Source organism: Sceloporus undulatus, chromosome 6 (genome assembly GCF_019175285.1).
Source record: "Sceloporus undulatus isolate JIND9_A2432 ecotype Alabama chromosome 6, SceUnd_v1.1, whole genome shotgun sequence".
In the NCBI taxonomy this organism is placed as follows: Eukaryota; Metazoa; Chordata; class Lepidosauria; order Squamata; family Phrynosomatidae; genus Sceloporus; species Sceloporus undulatus.
This window is the reverse complement of record NC_056527.1, coordinates 91,277,098-91,291,348: the sequence shown is the minus strand read 5'-3', so window position 1 is coordinate 91,291,348 and position 14,251 is coordinate 91,277,098. Positions and strand designations below refer to the sequence as shown.

Below are 14,251 nucleotides of genomic sequence, written 5' to 3'. Positions count from 1 at the left end.
CACACACACACACACACACACACACCCATTAGTCAGATTCCTGTTCAAGAAGCAGAAAGTCTTTTATTCCTGCAGGTACTCCCAACAGTTGGAATACCAAAATTATTTTAAAGGTTTAGCCCAACTGTGTTGGCATTCAAATGGAGCATTTAATAACTTGAATCCATTAGCACCATGTGCACAATGCTCAGTGAAGAATTTCATTACTTCTAGTCAAATTTAACAACAGCGAACAGTAATGAAGTAGGTTGATTCATACAGAAGAGAAACGAGTCAATTCTGACTGATCTGATTTATAAAAATTTATTTTTTTAATCATACACAACTGGAGCTTTGCATTGAAAAGACTGACAGAGACTCCTTCTCTTAAATACCAACAAGAGTAAGACAAAATTGCTTCAGGCACTAGATGAGAAGCAAAATTTGTGACCTCCCTTCTGCAGTTTCATTTAGTGGAATTACCCATATTTATCTGTATGTGAATACATATTATTGTTCCCCCACCCAGTTTGCTTGCCCATTCTCCCCACCTGCTGCATCTAGACACCCATGAGCGTTACAGTATAGGGTCAACCATCACATTGCATTGCTTGTCAAAAGTGATAATTTTGAAACATGTTTTCTTTAACAGGTGGAGTTAGTGCATTATATCCAAAATGTAAATAAGAAAATTAATGCTGTTGGTATATCCAAAACCCAATACAAACTGAAATGGGTGCAAGGCTAGTTGGTATATGTAATTAAAGAGATACTGATTGGTTATATGTTGAAAACTAGAATACAAAATACAGAAGAAAATCAGCTGTACCCAACCCCCCTCCCTCCCCCAGGATATCCATAATTGTGATTTGGTCAAAACAAGGCTTAAAGGCTAGAGGTTTCTTTCAATCTAGCATTAATGCTACGATTTCATTTAGTGGTTACTTGCATGTTCTATGACTTGCTTTCTTAAAAAGCAAGTCTATGCCATATCTAAACCAGGCTCCCATCCAGAAAACCCTGGGAATAATGGTTCCAAAGCTCATAGCTCTTTTGTCACCTTCTCCTTCCTTCATCTACCACTGTTATTTAAGTTCTAAGATAAGTGGCTTAGAATCACCAAGAAGATGTATCAGAAGTCGTATCCCATCCAAGACAGATACTTCCTTCTTCCAAGCAGCTATGAACCAATACAAGGCCATAAAACCCAATGGGAAAAGGAAGAGAAAAAAAAGAGACTTCAAAGCTTTGAGAACATACATTGCCATCTACCCATGAAAAATGGTAGAAGAGTGCCACAGTTCATTTTGTTTGTTTGTTTTAAAAAGGTGACTAAGACTTTTAAAAATAGGAATTCATTATTGGTACAGAAGAGGAGCAGCTGGTTTTGTTTTTTGCTCCCCCACCCCATTCTACAAATTAGAAGAATAAAGGAGTGGGGGGAATCGCAGCAGCAAAGAAAGGGGTGGGGAGAAAAGAAGAGGGGATCCTGGCAGCTGTTCTCCTGTAAGTGCGATCAGTTCAGGTGTGTTCCAGTCGGGGCAACCCAGAGGAGCAGGCAGGAATACCTCAGTTGCTGCAACACTGCCCCCTGCTGGGTTGGCTACTCTCCTGGAGGTCGACTCCTCGATTTCTGGCTGCTGCCCCCGTTGCACTCTGTGGTTCATTTTTGGGGAGCTTCTTAGCTGAAGGGGAAAATATAGCACATTCAGGTGCCTATGTAGCAAACTTGTTTTTTAAGATTCACTTCATAAAGAAAATTAGGCAAAAACTAATACAATCTGCTCAGAATAAGCTCAATCTAGTGCCCACAAACAAACACTAGCCAACATTCCTGCTGTTATTCACTGAGAGGTTTGCGCCTTAAGATTCAGCTGGTCAGTGTAGATTTGTGCATATATTTAGCCCTCTCCTCACAAGCCTCTTCAGCCTTCCTGCTCTATGACCTCCGAAGATGGTCTGCTGACCCCCCACCTCTCCCTACCTTCAAGCTTCCTTCTACCCAGTCCCTTCCCTTATCTTCCTCTCCTGTCCATTTCTCATCATACTGCCTACTTGGGGATGGGCAAACTTCAGACCTCCTAAATGAGATTAAATCTGCTATAAATTGACCATGCTGTCTGGGACTTTTGGGAGTTGAGATGCAAAGATCCCCTATTCCACCTCCCTCTGTATTTCAAAGGTGGGGAATTTTTCTTAACTCAAGAACAAATTTTAGAGATATTCTCAAGACAGATTCTATTGCTGAATGGGCCAAAGACAAAAACACAGAACCAGAAACACCAGTATATTATACTGCTATTACAGCCACTAAACCTACCTTAGGAGAGACTTCTCAACCATTTAGATTTGAAAAGGCAGACTGTGGCAGAAACCACCAAATAATAGTGCTACAAGAAGGGAGAGTGTGGCTATCTTGGCAAAACCAAAGCACATCAGGGAGCCTAAATGCCCAAAGAACATCTAACCATACATCTACACTTAGGTAGCTCCCACCTGCACTTAAGTGGAAAATCTAAGGGGATTTGCAAGCCTATCTGTCCCCCCTGGAACAGTTACAGGCATGTTCAGAAAACTACAACTATTACACATCATGTTTGGTTCTCAGTCCATGGCTGTCAAGTGGAGGACATACAGCATGCACCTCTACCACAACACCTCACCTATTGCCATGAAGGTTTCATTCACATTCAGTGCCGTCTTTGCTGATGTCTCCATAAACAGCAAGCTGTTGTCATCTGCATACGTCTGGGCTTCCTGCAAGCATACATACCTCAAAGATTATAGTCTATGTATGTGACCTTCCTGTGTTGCTCCAATAGTAACAGCTCATTAAGTCCTAGGAATTGAAATGGGGGCATGGCAGACTGCTATCCATCCCTCCAATATTAAATTTTGTTTGCAGGCTCCAATGACTTAGGATCCAGAAGGGGGGAGACCACAATAAAGGTGTTAACTCGACATTGTCTAAGCTCATTGCTACCTTTTTATAAACAATTAACTCCCAACATTTGGCTTACTTTCAGATACATTTAGCATTTACAGCCTTCTAGATCAGGGTTGGGGAATATTTGTTGTTCCCCCAAAGGTTGTTGGAGTTCAACTCTCATTAGCGCTAGACAGCAAAGCCGAATGATGAGCAATCATGGGAGCTGCATTCTAGCAACATTTGGAGGGTCACATATTCTTCACCCCTACTCAAGACATAATGCATTTCACATACATCTTTACAATTTTAAGGAAGGCTAGGCCTGTATTGCCACACTCATATTTCGAAGGAGCTGTGGAGTCAGAAGCTGCTAATAAAACCATGACAATTGTTGGTTTGTGTTGTGTGACTTCAAGTCATTTCAGACTTATGACGACTCTAACATGGGGTTTTCTTGACAAAATTTATTCAGAAGAGGCTTGCCATTGCCTTCCCCTGAGGCTGAAAGATTGTGAATTGCCCATAGTCATTCAGTGGGTTTCATGGCTGACCTGGGAACTGAACTCTGATCTCCAGAGTTATGGTCCAACACTCAAACCACTACTGCACACTGGCTCTCGGCAATGGAAACTGTTTCACATTTAACTCATCAAGCTACACAGAACCACTACAGAATATTATTTATTCAACTGTTTTGCATGGCAGATAGGCTAGCTTGATAGATACAAATCTAAATTTAATCGATCAAGTTGAACCAATCAGCATTTTATGTAACTTTTAGAATGTTCCAACACATATACTCCATGTTTTTGTAAGGATTATAGCAGCCTTGTTAAATAGGTCAGTATTATCCCTAAAGTGCAGATTTAGAAGAGGCCAAAGTAAACTGAACTATTTAAGAAGCTTGTACCTCTTACCTCAGGAATTAAGAGTAACAGGATAACACATTTCGGACTGTTTATTTTCAATCCCTGTGAGACCCCTTACAAGAATGTAATTATGAAAGCAATACTATCCACTACCAATACTATTATAAACTGCATTGAGACTTGTAGTCAAAAAGGAGTATGCCAACAGTTTTTGCAAAGGCACTCACTTAAAGTCACCTAGCAAATGCATAACAAAGGTAAATTTGAACCACTGTTTTTCTGATCCACAGCTCAGTCCTACAAGTGGGATGGATGCTAATGGTTAGTATTCCATGATCAAACAGATTTTGATGATATAACATATTTTCTCCTACATGAGGGGTGGGAAATGTGGCCCTCCAAATGTTGGACTGCAACTTCCATCAACCCTAGCCAACATGGGTAAGGGATAATGGGAGGTGTAATCTAGCAATATTTGGAGGGCTATGCAACCCCTAATTCTGTCCCACACTGTGTTGAGACAGTAAATCAAAATGGAACCCCGTTCATTTGGAGAAGAGGATAAAGAACTAAAACTCTGGATCATCATTTTGCGCCCCAGAAGTGGCGCCGCGAGTTGCTAGTCGCGCACTCGCAGCGTCATTTCCGCCGTGCGACATGCTGATGCTATGCGTCCGCTACATCAAAATGGTGGCGCCCGTGTGGAACAGGCACTGCCATTTTGTACGTACCCAGTACGTACTAGGGTTAGGGGAGTCAGGAAGTGATGCCCCTTCCTAACCCTAGTACATCCTGGGGACGTACTTTACGCCCATCTGGAACAGGCCTAAGACTACTGTGAAGTAGGCTGGAAGTTATGAATTTCCAGTATTAAAAAACCACACATACTTACTTGGAAGTCAACAGCTCGTTTGTTACCCAGGTCAGCCTTGTTCCCTGCCAGGGCAATGACTATATTTGAGCTGGCTTGCCGCTGCAGCTCCTTCACCCAATTCTTGGCTCGCACAAAGGTGTCCTACAAAAAAGTGTCCTGCCATTTCAGTATCAGGAATCCAGTTCATGTCTACTGCAGTACCAACAAATACTCCCTCCTCCCTACTCCAACCATTAGAAAGTACTGGAAGGCTTATGCAGTGCATATTCCCAGTTGTGGGACCTCTGCACAGCTTGGACTGGGAGGTAAGCAAATTTAAGATGTTATACTACATCTCAATGAGCAGATCCTAAAATTCATACCAATGTTATTTAATGTCATCTTGGTTTTACATATCCAAGATAGACAGCCGAGGTGAAAGACAAACATTTAATTCAAAATCAAGTATCTGCAGAAATTCAGGTCTTACAACATATAAATAGGAATGCTCCAGGATTTTACATGCTAAAGCAGCATGTTTGAAAAGTAGCAGTTTTAACAAAACAATGCTTAAAGCATTAAAAATGAACAATAAGCTGCTCCTTTACATGGACTACACTGTGACACACAAGCTTCAAAAGTATATAGAACACTTCCAAAGGTTGATATTAAAGGTTGACTTGCTGACTTCTTTTTCAAACAGAAAGTTTTGTGAAGAAGAGTTATATAAATTCCAGTTTCTTCAACAAGGGGGCAACAAAATTCAATATGCTGGTTTAGCAACTGACTTGAATTTAAACCCATGATTCATGTGATATCATAAGCCAGAAATTGCCTAAAGTGAAACTGAATTCTAGTTTATTCCTCCTTTTAAGTTGCACCAGAGAAGGAGAGGGGAATGCTGAGGACACAAGTCTTCACAGTCCACTTTATAATTTGTATACACAGTATACTATGTCAGGCTGTAAAATGTTTAGTTCTCTTTGTGTTGCTCAACTGTGGCTTTCACCAGCCCTAGCAAGCAATGTCAGTGGTGAAGATAATGGAAACTGCAGTCCAACAACATGGAGAGCCAAACATTTCACAGCTCTGCACTAAACTATAGTCTAGTGATATGTACACATCCATTTAATGTCAAGGATGTTGTTTTTAAAAGCTTTCCTTAAAATCAAATATGACATCAAGATTCCAAAGTGCAAGATTTTAATTTCAAACATACAGTCGAAATTCCTAGAATTTGCTCTGGACCCCAATGAATAGGAAATTAAAGTGAAATGGAAACAGCATGCACCTAAAGATTTTAAAATGAGATCTAGTTTTCAAAGAGGCAGTAAATACAGTCACCCTTCCGTTTTCGCGGGCTTTGAATCTGTGTCCCTCAGAAATATGCAAGGGGCAAATGGAGGGCAACACAATGGGGTGTGCCCCTGAGGTGCGTGCGCAGCAGTGTACGCAGGAGAGTGCCACCATTGGAGTCAATAGGAACTCCAATATGGTGATTTTCCATTTTTGCGGGGGGCGTGCTCCAGAATGGATCCTCAGCAAAAACAGAGGGGTGACTGTACATGTGCAGTATCTATCACGTCTCCCTGACACACTACTTTTTTTCTAAGTAGATAACAGGCCATTATTCATTCAAAGCATGCATGCTTGGAACATCATGTCTTTTATAGCATTGGAACCAGAGATGACGTACTCTGGACCACACTGGGTAAAAACCAACCAGACATATGAAAATCCTCACCATGTTGGTGATGTCATAAACAACAATAGCTGCTTGAGCACCCCGGTAATACATTGGTGCCAGACTATGGTAACGCTCCTGCCCAGCTGTATCCCATATCTCAAACTTGACTGTTGTGTCATCTAAGCAGATGGTCTGTGTGAGGAAAGCAGCTGGAAAATAAGAGTTAGAAACAGAGTCACACCAAGGATGAGTGAAATGGGGGCTTGAATATTTTACTGCTAATGATTGGCTACTTTTCACATACAGCGATCCTTTTTTATCTATATCACATTGGAATATTAGCATACAAAAGACAAGCCTTGGCATCAGTCAGCATTTATAACTTAAAAACATCCTACCAAATTCCACCTGATATGTGCTTGAGGAAAGTTAATTCTCCTGATGGTCTAATCAGGACATCTCCATATTTTTATTCTGATGATGCAAATATCTGATCAGAAAGCTCATCCCAACCACCATCTTTATACAAGCACAGAGTTGAGCACATACAGCTTGGAAAAACCTTGTGATAAGGGACTGTGGAAGCCAGAATCCAAACTATCTGAAAGGCTAAGGTTCCCCACCTTTTCTAGAATTCCAGGCAAAAAGAACTGCTAAGTGGATGTTTTCACCACCTCCCAGACAAGGATTCATGAAGTTGCTCTTCTGGAACCTTTTTGTAGTATACCTGCTTTCAGTCTGTCACCTATTATATACTAGAGTTGTTTTGGACTATCCTGGTTTGTCTCTTGTAGCACGTACCAGACCATATACAAAGCCATGCCCCAGGAACATTGGAAGTACTTAAGATGCCCTCTTTACGGGAGGGGGCGGGACAGGTTAGAGGCAAAAATACCTTGGTGGGTAGGGGCTTAGATAAATGAGCTGAGCATACATGACTTTGTCATCTATATACTACATTTCCCCGAATGCAGGAAAGAGCTCAGATGACCCACTCAGTTAGAGGAAGATTATTATATACTATGTCCATTGAAAACAGTCAGGTATGCTAAGTTAACACAGCAAGATCACAGGGAAGGACATTCTGGGAGCTGCCCCCACATTTGTTCAACTCCCTTCTTCTGTTGCCAGTTAAATTTAGAACCTAAATAGCTTCTGGAAGAACTTTGACTTTTCTCCTTGGACTGTGGTACTCCTGATTTTGATTTCTGTTTTTATTCACTTTGTGTCCTGAAGAAGAGGCAAGACTGAAAGTGAAGTAAGGAGGATGTACAAGTATAGGGGGAACTCTGGTCCTCTACTGCCATGCCAAGTGGGACTGATGGGAACGGAAGATCAAAATGTCTGGATCCCCAGATCTTGACCAAAGGTTTAAAAAGTGTATTTTTTGAATAGGGGCAGACTCCACTCTTGCAATTGTCTATCTCTTTCCAAAATTTAATATGCCAGGCCAAGGGCCAGCCGGTCCTTAAGCAGCCTTTGCTCCCATGGAATTCTGCTGATGTTAGAAAACAAAACACAACTTGACACCAGTTGTTGTTGTTGTTATTTGCTGTCACACGGCTTCAACTTATGGACCAGTAATTCATGCCAAATTATAAATGCTTACTTGGCTCAGCCTGGACCCAAACCTGCCAAGGCTTGTGTTGGTCCCTTGCACTTGACAGAGTGGAAATTGTAAGTGGTGAAGCAAGAACTGCTGCAGCCTTCAGCATCTGACTGGCCAGTCTGCTCAAGGCAGAGAAGCAACTTCACTGACTTGACATGTCTTCATGGTTATGCACGCGCACAGCCTTTGCTTCCTTTTGTCCCTTTTGTTAGTGGGGGATAACGGTTCTTAGTGGCATCAGGGTTTTGAAAAGTCTGGAATGTATCCTAGAAAACAAATTAACATCAGCATCCTCTGGTGTGGGGCCCTCCTGGTTAGGCCATCAGCCCCTGACAGTTAAGTTAGGGAATGGTTAGGGAATCCAGCTTCAATCCAATGGTGGCGAACCTACGGCACGAGTGCCAGAGGTGGCACTCAGAGCCCTTTCTGTGGGCACACATGCTGTCACTCCAGCACAGAGTCTGCCAGAGTTTCTTACTAGAAAGCCAGAGGGACATGGCACTTTGAGATAAATAGTTGGGTTTTGGGTTGCAGTTCGGGCACTCAGTCTCTAAAACATTCGCCATCGCTGACCTAGATTGACACATGCACAATAGGAATTATGTAGACAACCAGGCTAGACAAATCTCAACACTGTTAGTAATGTCACCAATCAGTGCTTACCTCCAATGGTGCTCTCCTGGTATTCGTGAAACTGTCCTTTCACAAAGCGCAAGACAAGGCTGGACTTGCCAACAGCAGACTCTCCCAGGAGTACCAGTTTAAACTGACAGATCTTATTCCCCACAGCTGGTCCATTTGGCCGTGCAGCTCCACCACGGCCCGCCATGGCCCGTTACAAAGGCAGCAAGCTTCGATGAGAAGGCAGGACTGTAGGTGAGGAAAATGAATCACCAACTGAAAGAGAAGGAACATCATATCCACAGGAGAGCCACTTTTGATGCAAACTGGACACTGGGAAATTTGGTCTGAAGCTCCAAGACTTCCTGGATGGTCTTGGGCAGAGCTTGGAAAAGTTACCTTTTTTAGACTATTAATTCCTAGAATCCCACTGAGATTCTTGAAGTTGTAATTTAAAAAAAACAAGCTTTGTCTTGGGCAAGTGGTTCTCCCATTATTTAAATGGAAAAACTGCCTTTGGAACAATCCTCTTGGCAATGGCAAACAAATGGCAGAGCCCTTTCCAAAGTCACAAGACATACACAAACAGGGTTATTGATTAGCACTCTACAGGTTAAAACTCAGCTGAGAGCTGGTTTGGCTTAGTGCCCAAGATAGTCAGAAATTTTCTACTTCAAATCTGAACAGGTGGCCTTAGGCAAGACAATCTCTCAGCTCTTGCTTTCTTTTGCCACACAGCATCTCTAATAGGTTAATGCTACTGGCCTACCTTATAGGGTTGTAGTACAGATTATAAGAAGGTAAAGTTAGGCTAGGAAGTTCTGAGTTACCTAATGTTATATAAATTCTAAGTACAATAAAAACCAGCTGACCTTTAGACAAGTCATTCAGTATTTTATATTTATAACATTTGTTTCCATAACAGCAGCTTAGAAGTGAAAGGAAAACACTTCACATTAATCATTAGCCTCTGATACAGAAACGTGACTATTTGGGAACAATCCTTTGATTTAGTTGCTGCATTTGTGATTTCAGCTGTAGAAAGTATTTGTTCCTGACAGGAGATGTAGGAATGTCTAAATATTAAAAGATAACTCCACAGAAGTGGAACACAATATGATGACTTGTCTAAGTTATTATATTCAGTAGGTACTGTATATCGTATTGTAATAGAAGACTTGTTTGATTTTTGGTTTGCTTTTTAAAAAACAATAGACACCGTAAAAAGGCTTACAGTAAATGAACAAAGAAAATTTGAAACAGGAAACCATGGCTTTTCAACTAGTAACCAACAGTTACAGCACAGTAATAAGAGATAGTATATGTTCATGCCTCAGACATGCTGTGAAAATCCATGTCAACTGGGGTGCAGAAATAATTTGTCCCTGAGCCCCATATTTGCTTCTCTCCTCTGCATCTTCCCAGATCAGATAAAGAGGAACCGAAGCACCAACTAAGCCTGTGCAACTCAGTCAGGAATTGTCCTTTTGTTTAATTTTTACCTCACAAGCCATGATGAACTCAAAGGTAAGGGGACATAAACTTCCCTTCCCAGGAAGGGAAGTTTTCTGGGCTGGTGGTTCATTGTCACCAATATAGATTTTGCACCAGGAGTGAATAATTGCAGCCTTCTATACTGGACTGCAACTCCCACGATTTCTCCCTATTGCCTAGGCTGGTTAGCGCTGATGAGAGCTGCTGTCCAACAATATGGGGACAGCCACATTTCCCCCATCCTGCAATGAGGTTCAGTATGTGCAAAGCAAAAGTGAGCATACACCAGACCTAATTTCAGAATTGGCCAGATATCTTCTAGTGCATAGTGCCTTAAAATTCGTTGACTAAGGCACTTCACCCCAAACATTTTACCGTAAAGCTAGCACAGTTGCTCAGCAATGTAGCAAGCAGTATATGTATGGAAAGAAGCACTTATATATTACAGGGATCTTCTGAGGATGCTGCCAGTGACCTCCAGAATCTCCATATTGGTTGGGGATAGTATAAATTCAGTCAAATGGATCTGGAGATCAGTATGGCTGGGGACTTGTGGCCTTCTAGATATTGCTAGATTTCACTTTCCCTCTATTAGCCCTTGCCAGTATGCCCAGCATGATAAGATTCTTGTTGAAAGACCACAGGAATAAGAGGTTGTCAACCTCCAGAGGGCCCTATTCCTACACTAAAATATGACAGAACATCCACCTGAAGTAAGAAAAAGTGTCAAATACAATACAGCATCAGAATGAGAATATCTCAATGGGAATACTATTAACTATACTAGGGCCCATGTGTAATAAGCATTTAAGGGCATGAAAATACTGGATAAAGAGCATCTTCTGTCTGTGAGGTGCAAAAAGAACCTTCTACAGCTAAACATTGATGTGTAAGTAATATGGACACTGGAGCAAAACTGTCTGCCCCAAAGGTTTATAACGTCCGAAGATATGAGAGACAACTCGGGGAGGAGAGATGGTGCCAAGGAATGACAATAAATAATTGGGATGGGTTAACAAGAAACCAAATGTTCAAGGAGGAACAAAATGTCCAAGGAGGATAATAGAACAATTGTTATAAGGGAAAGACTGCTTCCTTTAAGAGCTAATATTTTTTTATTTATACAGACTTTTCATGAGTGCTTAGTTCACCTCATACACAATACAACAATATTCTTAGAGCCTTAGAAAGAAGTGTTATTCCTATAAGGATGTGGGGAGAAAAGAGGAAAAGCTAAATGGAGAAATCATTCCTCCCCAAATAATATCAAATGGGCTCAAGAAAGAATGGAGATTTGAGCTAAGGGCTTGCTCTCTAAAGCAGGATCCTCCCAACAAAGAACGCATCCATGAAAGGTCATAAAAAAGATTAGCCATTTGCCTACCTTAAGAGAAGGGAACACTAAAGTTAAGTAGTTAATGACCTTTAATATGTCTCCTTAAATAATGGCTACTTAGTCAGGTCATTTTTATTACAGTCCTATGATATTGGGAAAATGAACCGATAATGTTTTAATGCTGCCTGTGTCTGCAACAAACATGCAAACAATAAGCAAACATCTCCAGAAAAGAAGGTATATATACACACAAGGCTCAAAGCAGATTAGATAAGGCTGGGTTTTATTGAAGACTGAGAGCCAGACAGATACAGAGTCCAGCCTTTGCACCCTAAAAAGACAGCACATCCTATCTCCAGACCTACTGCACACTATGGAAGCTGTACTTGTTGGATTTTGGCCTGACACTGCTATGAAAGTTAGCATTTGCAAGAACCACATAGTTTAATACTTGACCTGAAAAAAACCCTGTTCAGTTTAAATGTCCACATACCCATCCACTGCAGTGTGTTTTCGACCTTGGATTTTAAACTGGGCGATCCAGGTTCCAGTCCCCACTGACCCATTAAAAATATTGCTGCTTGATCTTGGGATGGTCATTTTTTCACAGCCTGATCTACCTCATACGGTCGATGTAATCATGGCAATAAATGAAAGTAGGAGAGCCATGCATAACGCCTTAAGAGCTTTGGAAGAAATGTGGCAATATAAATGTAGCGAAAGTCATATACTCTCAGCCTCAGGCTAAGCCAATGGCAAACAAATCTTATGAAGAACACCCCATTACAGGTTTGCTTTAGGGTCACTATAAGTGGAAATGATTTGATGGCACCCAACAAGAAGCAACAATGTATACATGAATTTTAAACAATTGCCTTGATAAGCTCCTCAGGGACAGGAGCTTCACTTTTTATTATTCCACAAAACCACCTCAGGCAGAAGCATATCTTGTAAGCAATAATATGCACCCAAACTATAAAAGATGGAGCAAACTTGTTTTCTGCTGCTCCAGAGACTAGGACATGAAGCAATGGATTCAAGCTACAGGAAAAGAGATTCCGCTTCAATATTAGGAAGAACCTTCTGACAGTAAGGGCTGTTTGACAGTGGGACACACTCCCTCAGACTGTAATACAGTCTCCTTCCTTGGAGGTTTTTAAACAGAGGCTGGATGGCTATCTGTTGGGGGTGCTTTGATTAAGAGTTCCTGCATGGCAGAATGGGGCTGGACTGGATGGCCCTTGTGGTCTTTTCCAACTCTAGGAGTCTATCAAGTTAGCTAACTTGATTTTATATTCTCATTCTCTCTATATATGTGTATATCTGACAGGAGCGAGTGAGGCGTAGTAGTCTGAGTGCTGGACTACCACTTTGGAGACCAGGGTTGGAATCCAGCTCAGCCATGAAACCCACCGAGTGACCTTGGGCAAGTCACATACTCTCAGCCTCAGCAATGGCAAAGCCCCTCTGAGGAAATCTGGGAAGAAAACTCCATGATAGGTTTGCCTTAGGGTCACTGTGAGTCAAAGACAACTTGAAGGCACACAACGGTTTTGTTGGGTATAGTCTCTCTTGCTCTGTCTATAAACACATAGGCACACAACAAATACACACATACTGTATATATATATTCTACATGTATTCATATACACATACATAATTGTTGTGTGCCTTTGTGTGTGTAAGTATATATATATATATATATATATAGAGAGAGAGAGACTCATAAAATGGAATATATATATATATATATATATATCTCAGGTTGGGGTTATTGAATCATAGAATCATAACAGGAAACTCACACAAACGAGAGCATATATGTATATATATATACACACAAGAACATATATATATATACACATGTGTTATATGTATGTATATATATATATATATATATATATATATATATATATATATATCCCCTCTCAGATTAGAGTTAAGGAATCATAGAATCAAAAAATAGAATATATAGCATATAGAGGGGGGAGGTAAAGAAATATCTGTCTATCTATCTATCTATCCTCTCTCCATGCATATATTCTATATATATCTTATTTTATCGTTCCATGATTCCATAATATTTCGTATTTTATGGTTCTATGATCCCATAACCACAACATACACACATATATGTTCCTATATACACATATATATCTTCTATTTCCCCTATTTTATGTCTTTACGCTCCTGTAATCACAACCTGAGAGCATATACATAAAACACACACACAGGGCCTCCAGCCCTATCCTCAACTCCAGGGAACCAAATGCAAACCAGGAAAGCCTCCAAAAGCCGGAGCCAGCCCCTTCCGGACTCCATCCCTGGGGCCTTTAAAGATAGGCTGCCCCTAAACCTGGAGGCTCCATTTTGCTCCCTTGGAGCGAGAGAAGAAGCCCCACCTGCGGGCAATGGCTCTCTGCTGCCAGGGGCCCTTCCCGGCGGGGCCTCCTGCCCTCCTTTTTCTCCCTCCGGAGCCGCCGCCGCCCAAGGGGCCACTCACTCACCCGCTCCCGCCTGCGGGACCGCAGCCGCCAGCCCTCCTCCTCCTCGGATCCCCTTCGCTGCCGCCCCCTTCCTCCGCAACCCAGCTCTCAAGCAGCGCCACTTCCGCCCTCGGCTCCTTTCCAGCTTCTTCCGCTTCCTGTAAGGGCTCCTCCTCGCAGTGGGTGGGGCTTTTTATGGCTACTTCCTGCCTCTCCTCATGACTGGCAGCTCTCTCCGCCAATAGAGGAGAAGCAGCGGACAAAATAGCCCCGCCTTCCGTGTCCAAAGATAAAAACAATGTCACTTTTGAGGGGCAGGAAAGCGAGATGGTGGCAGGAATAACCCAGTTTGAGGCCGCTTTAACTGCCTTGGCTCGATGCTAGCGAA

The 14,251-nt window shown here is 41.8% G+C and overlaps 1 protein-coding gene across 4 annotated transcripts; it reads right to left on the bottom strand.

Moving 5' to 3' along the window:
- Positions 1 to 277: 277 nt before the first annotated feature.
- Positions 278 to 14,027, bottom strand: RAB5C (RAB5C, member RAS oncogene family). 4 transcript variants are annotated; one of them, XM_042475136.1, is made up of 6 exons: positions 13,885 to 14,027; positions 8,590 to 8,823; positions 6,375 to 6,526; positions 4,670 to 4,792; positions 2,643 to 2,736; positions 278 to 1,664 (listed from the first exon to the last, which is right to left on the bottom strand). In XM_042475136.1, the coding sequence occupies exons 2-6, from the start codon at positions 8,753 to 8,755 to the stop codon at positions 1,549 to 1,551; spliced, it is 651 nt and encodes a 216-aa protein (XP_042331070.1). In that variant the 5' UTR covers positions 8,756 to 8,823; positions 13,885 to 14,027; the 3' UTR covers positions 278 to 1,548. The 4 variants fall into 4 exon arrangements, with proteins under 4 accessions (XP_042331070.1, XP_042331069.1, XP_042331071.1 ...); XM_042475135.1 differs by having other exon boundaries at positions 8,590 to 8,796; XM_042475137.1 differs by having other exon boundaries at positions 13,780 to 13,966.
- Positions 14,028 to 14,251: the final 224 nt, after the last annotated feature.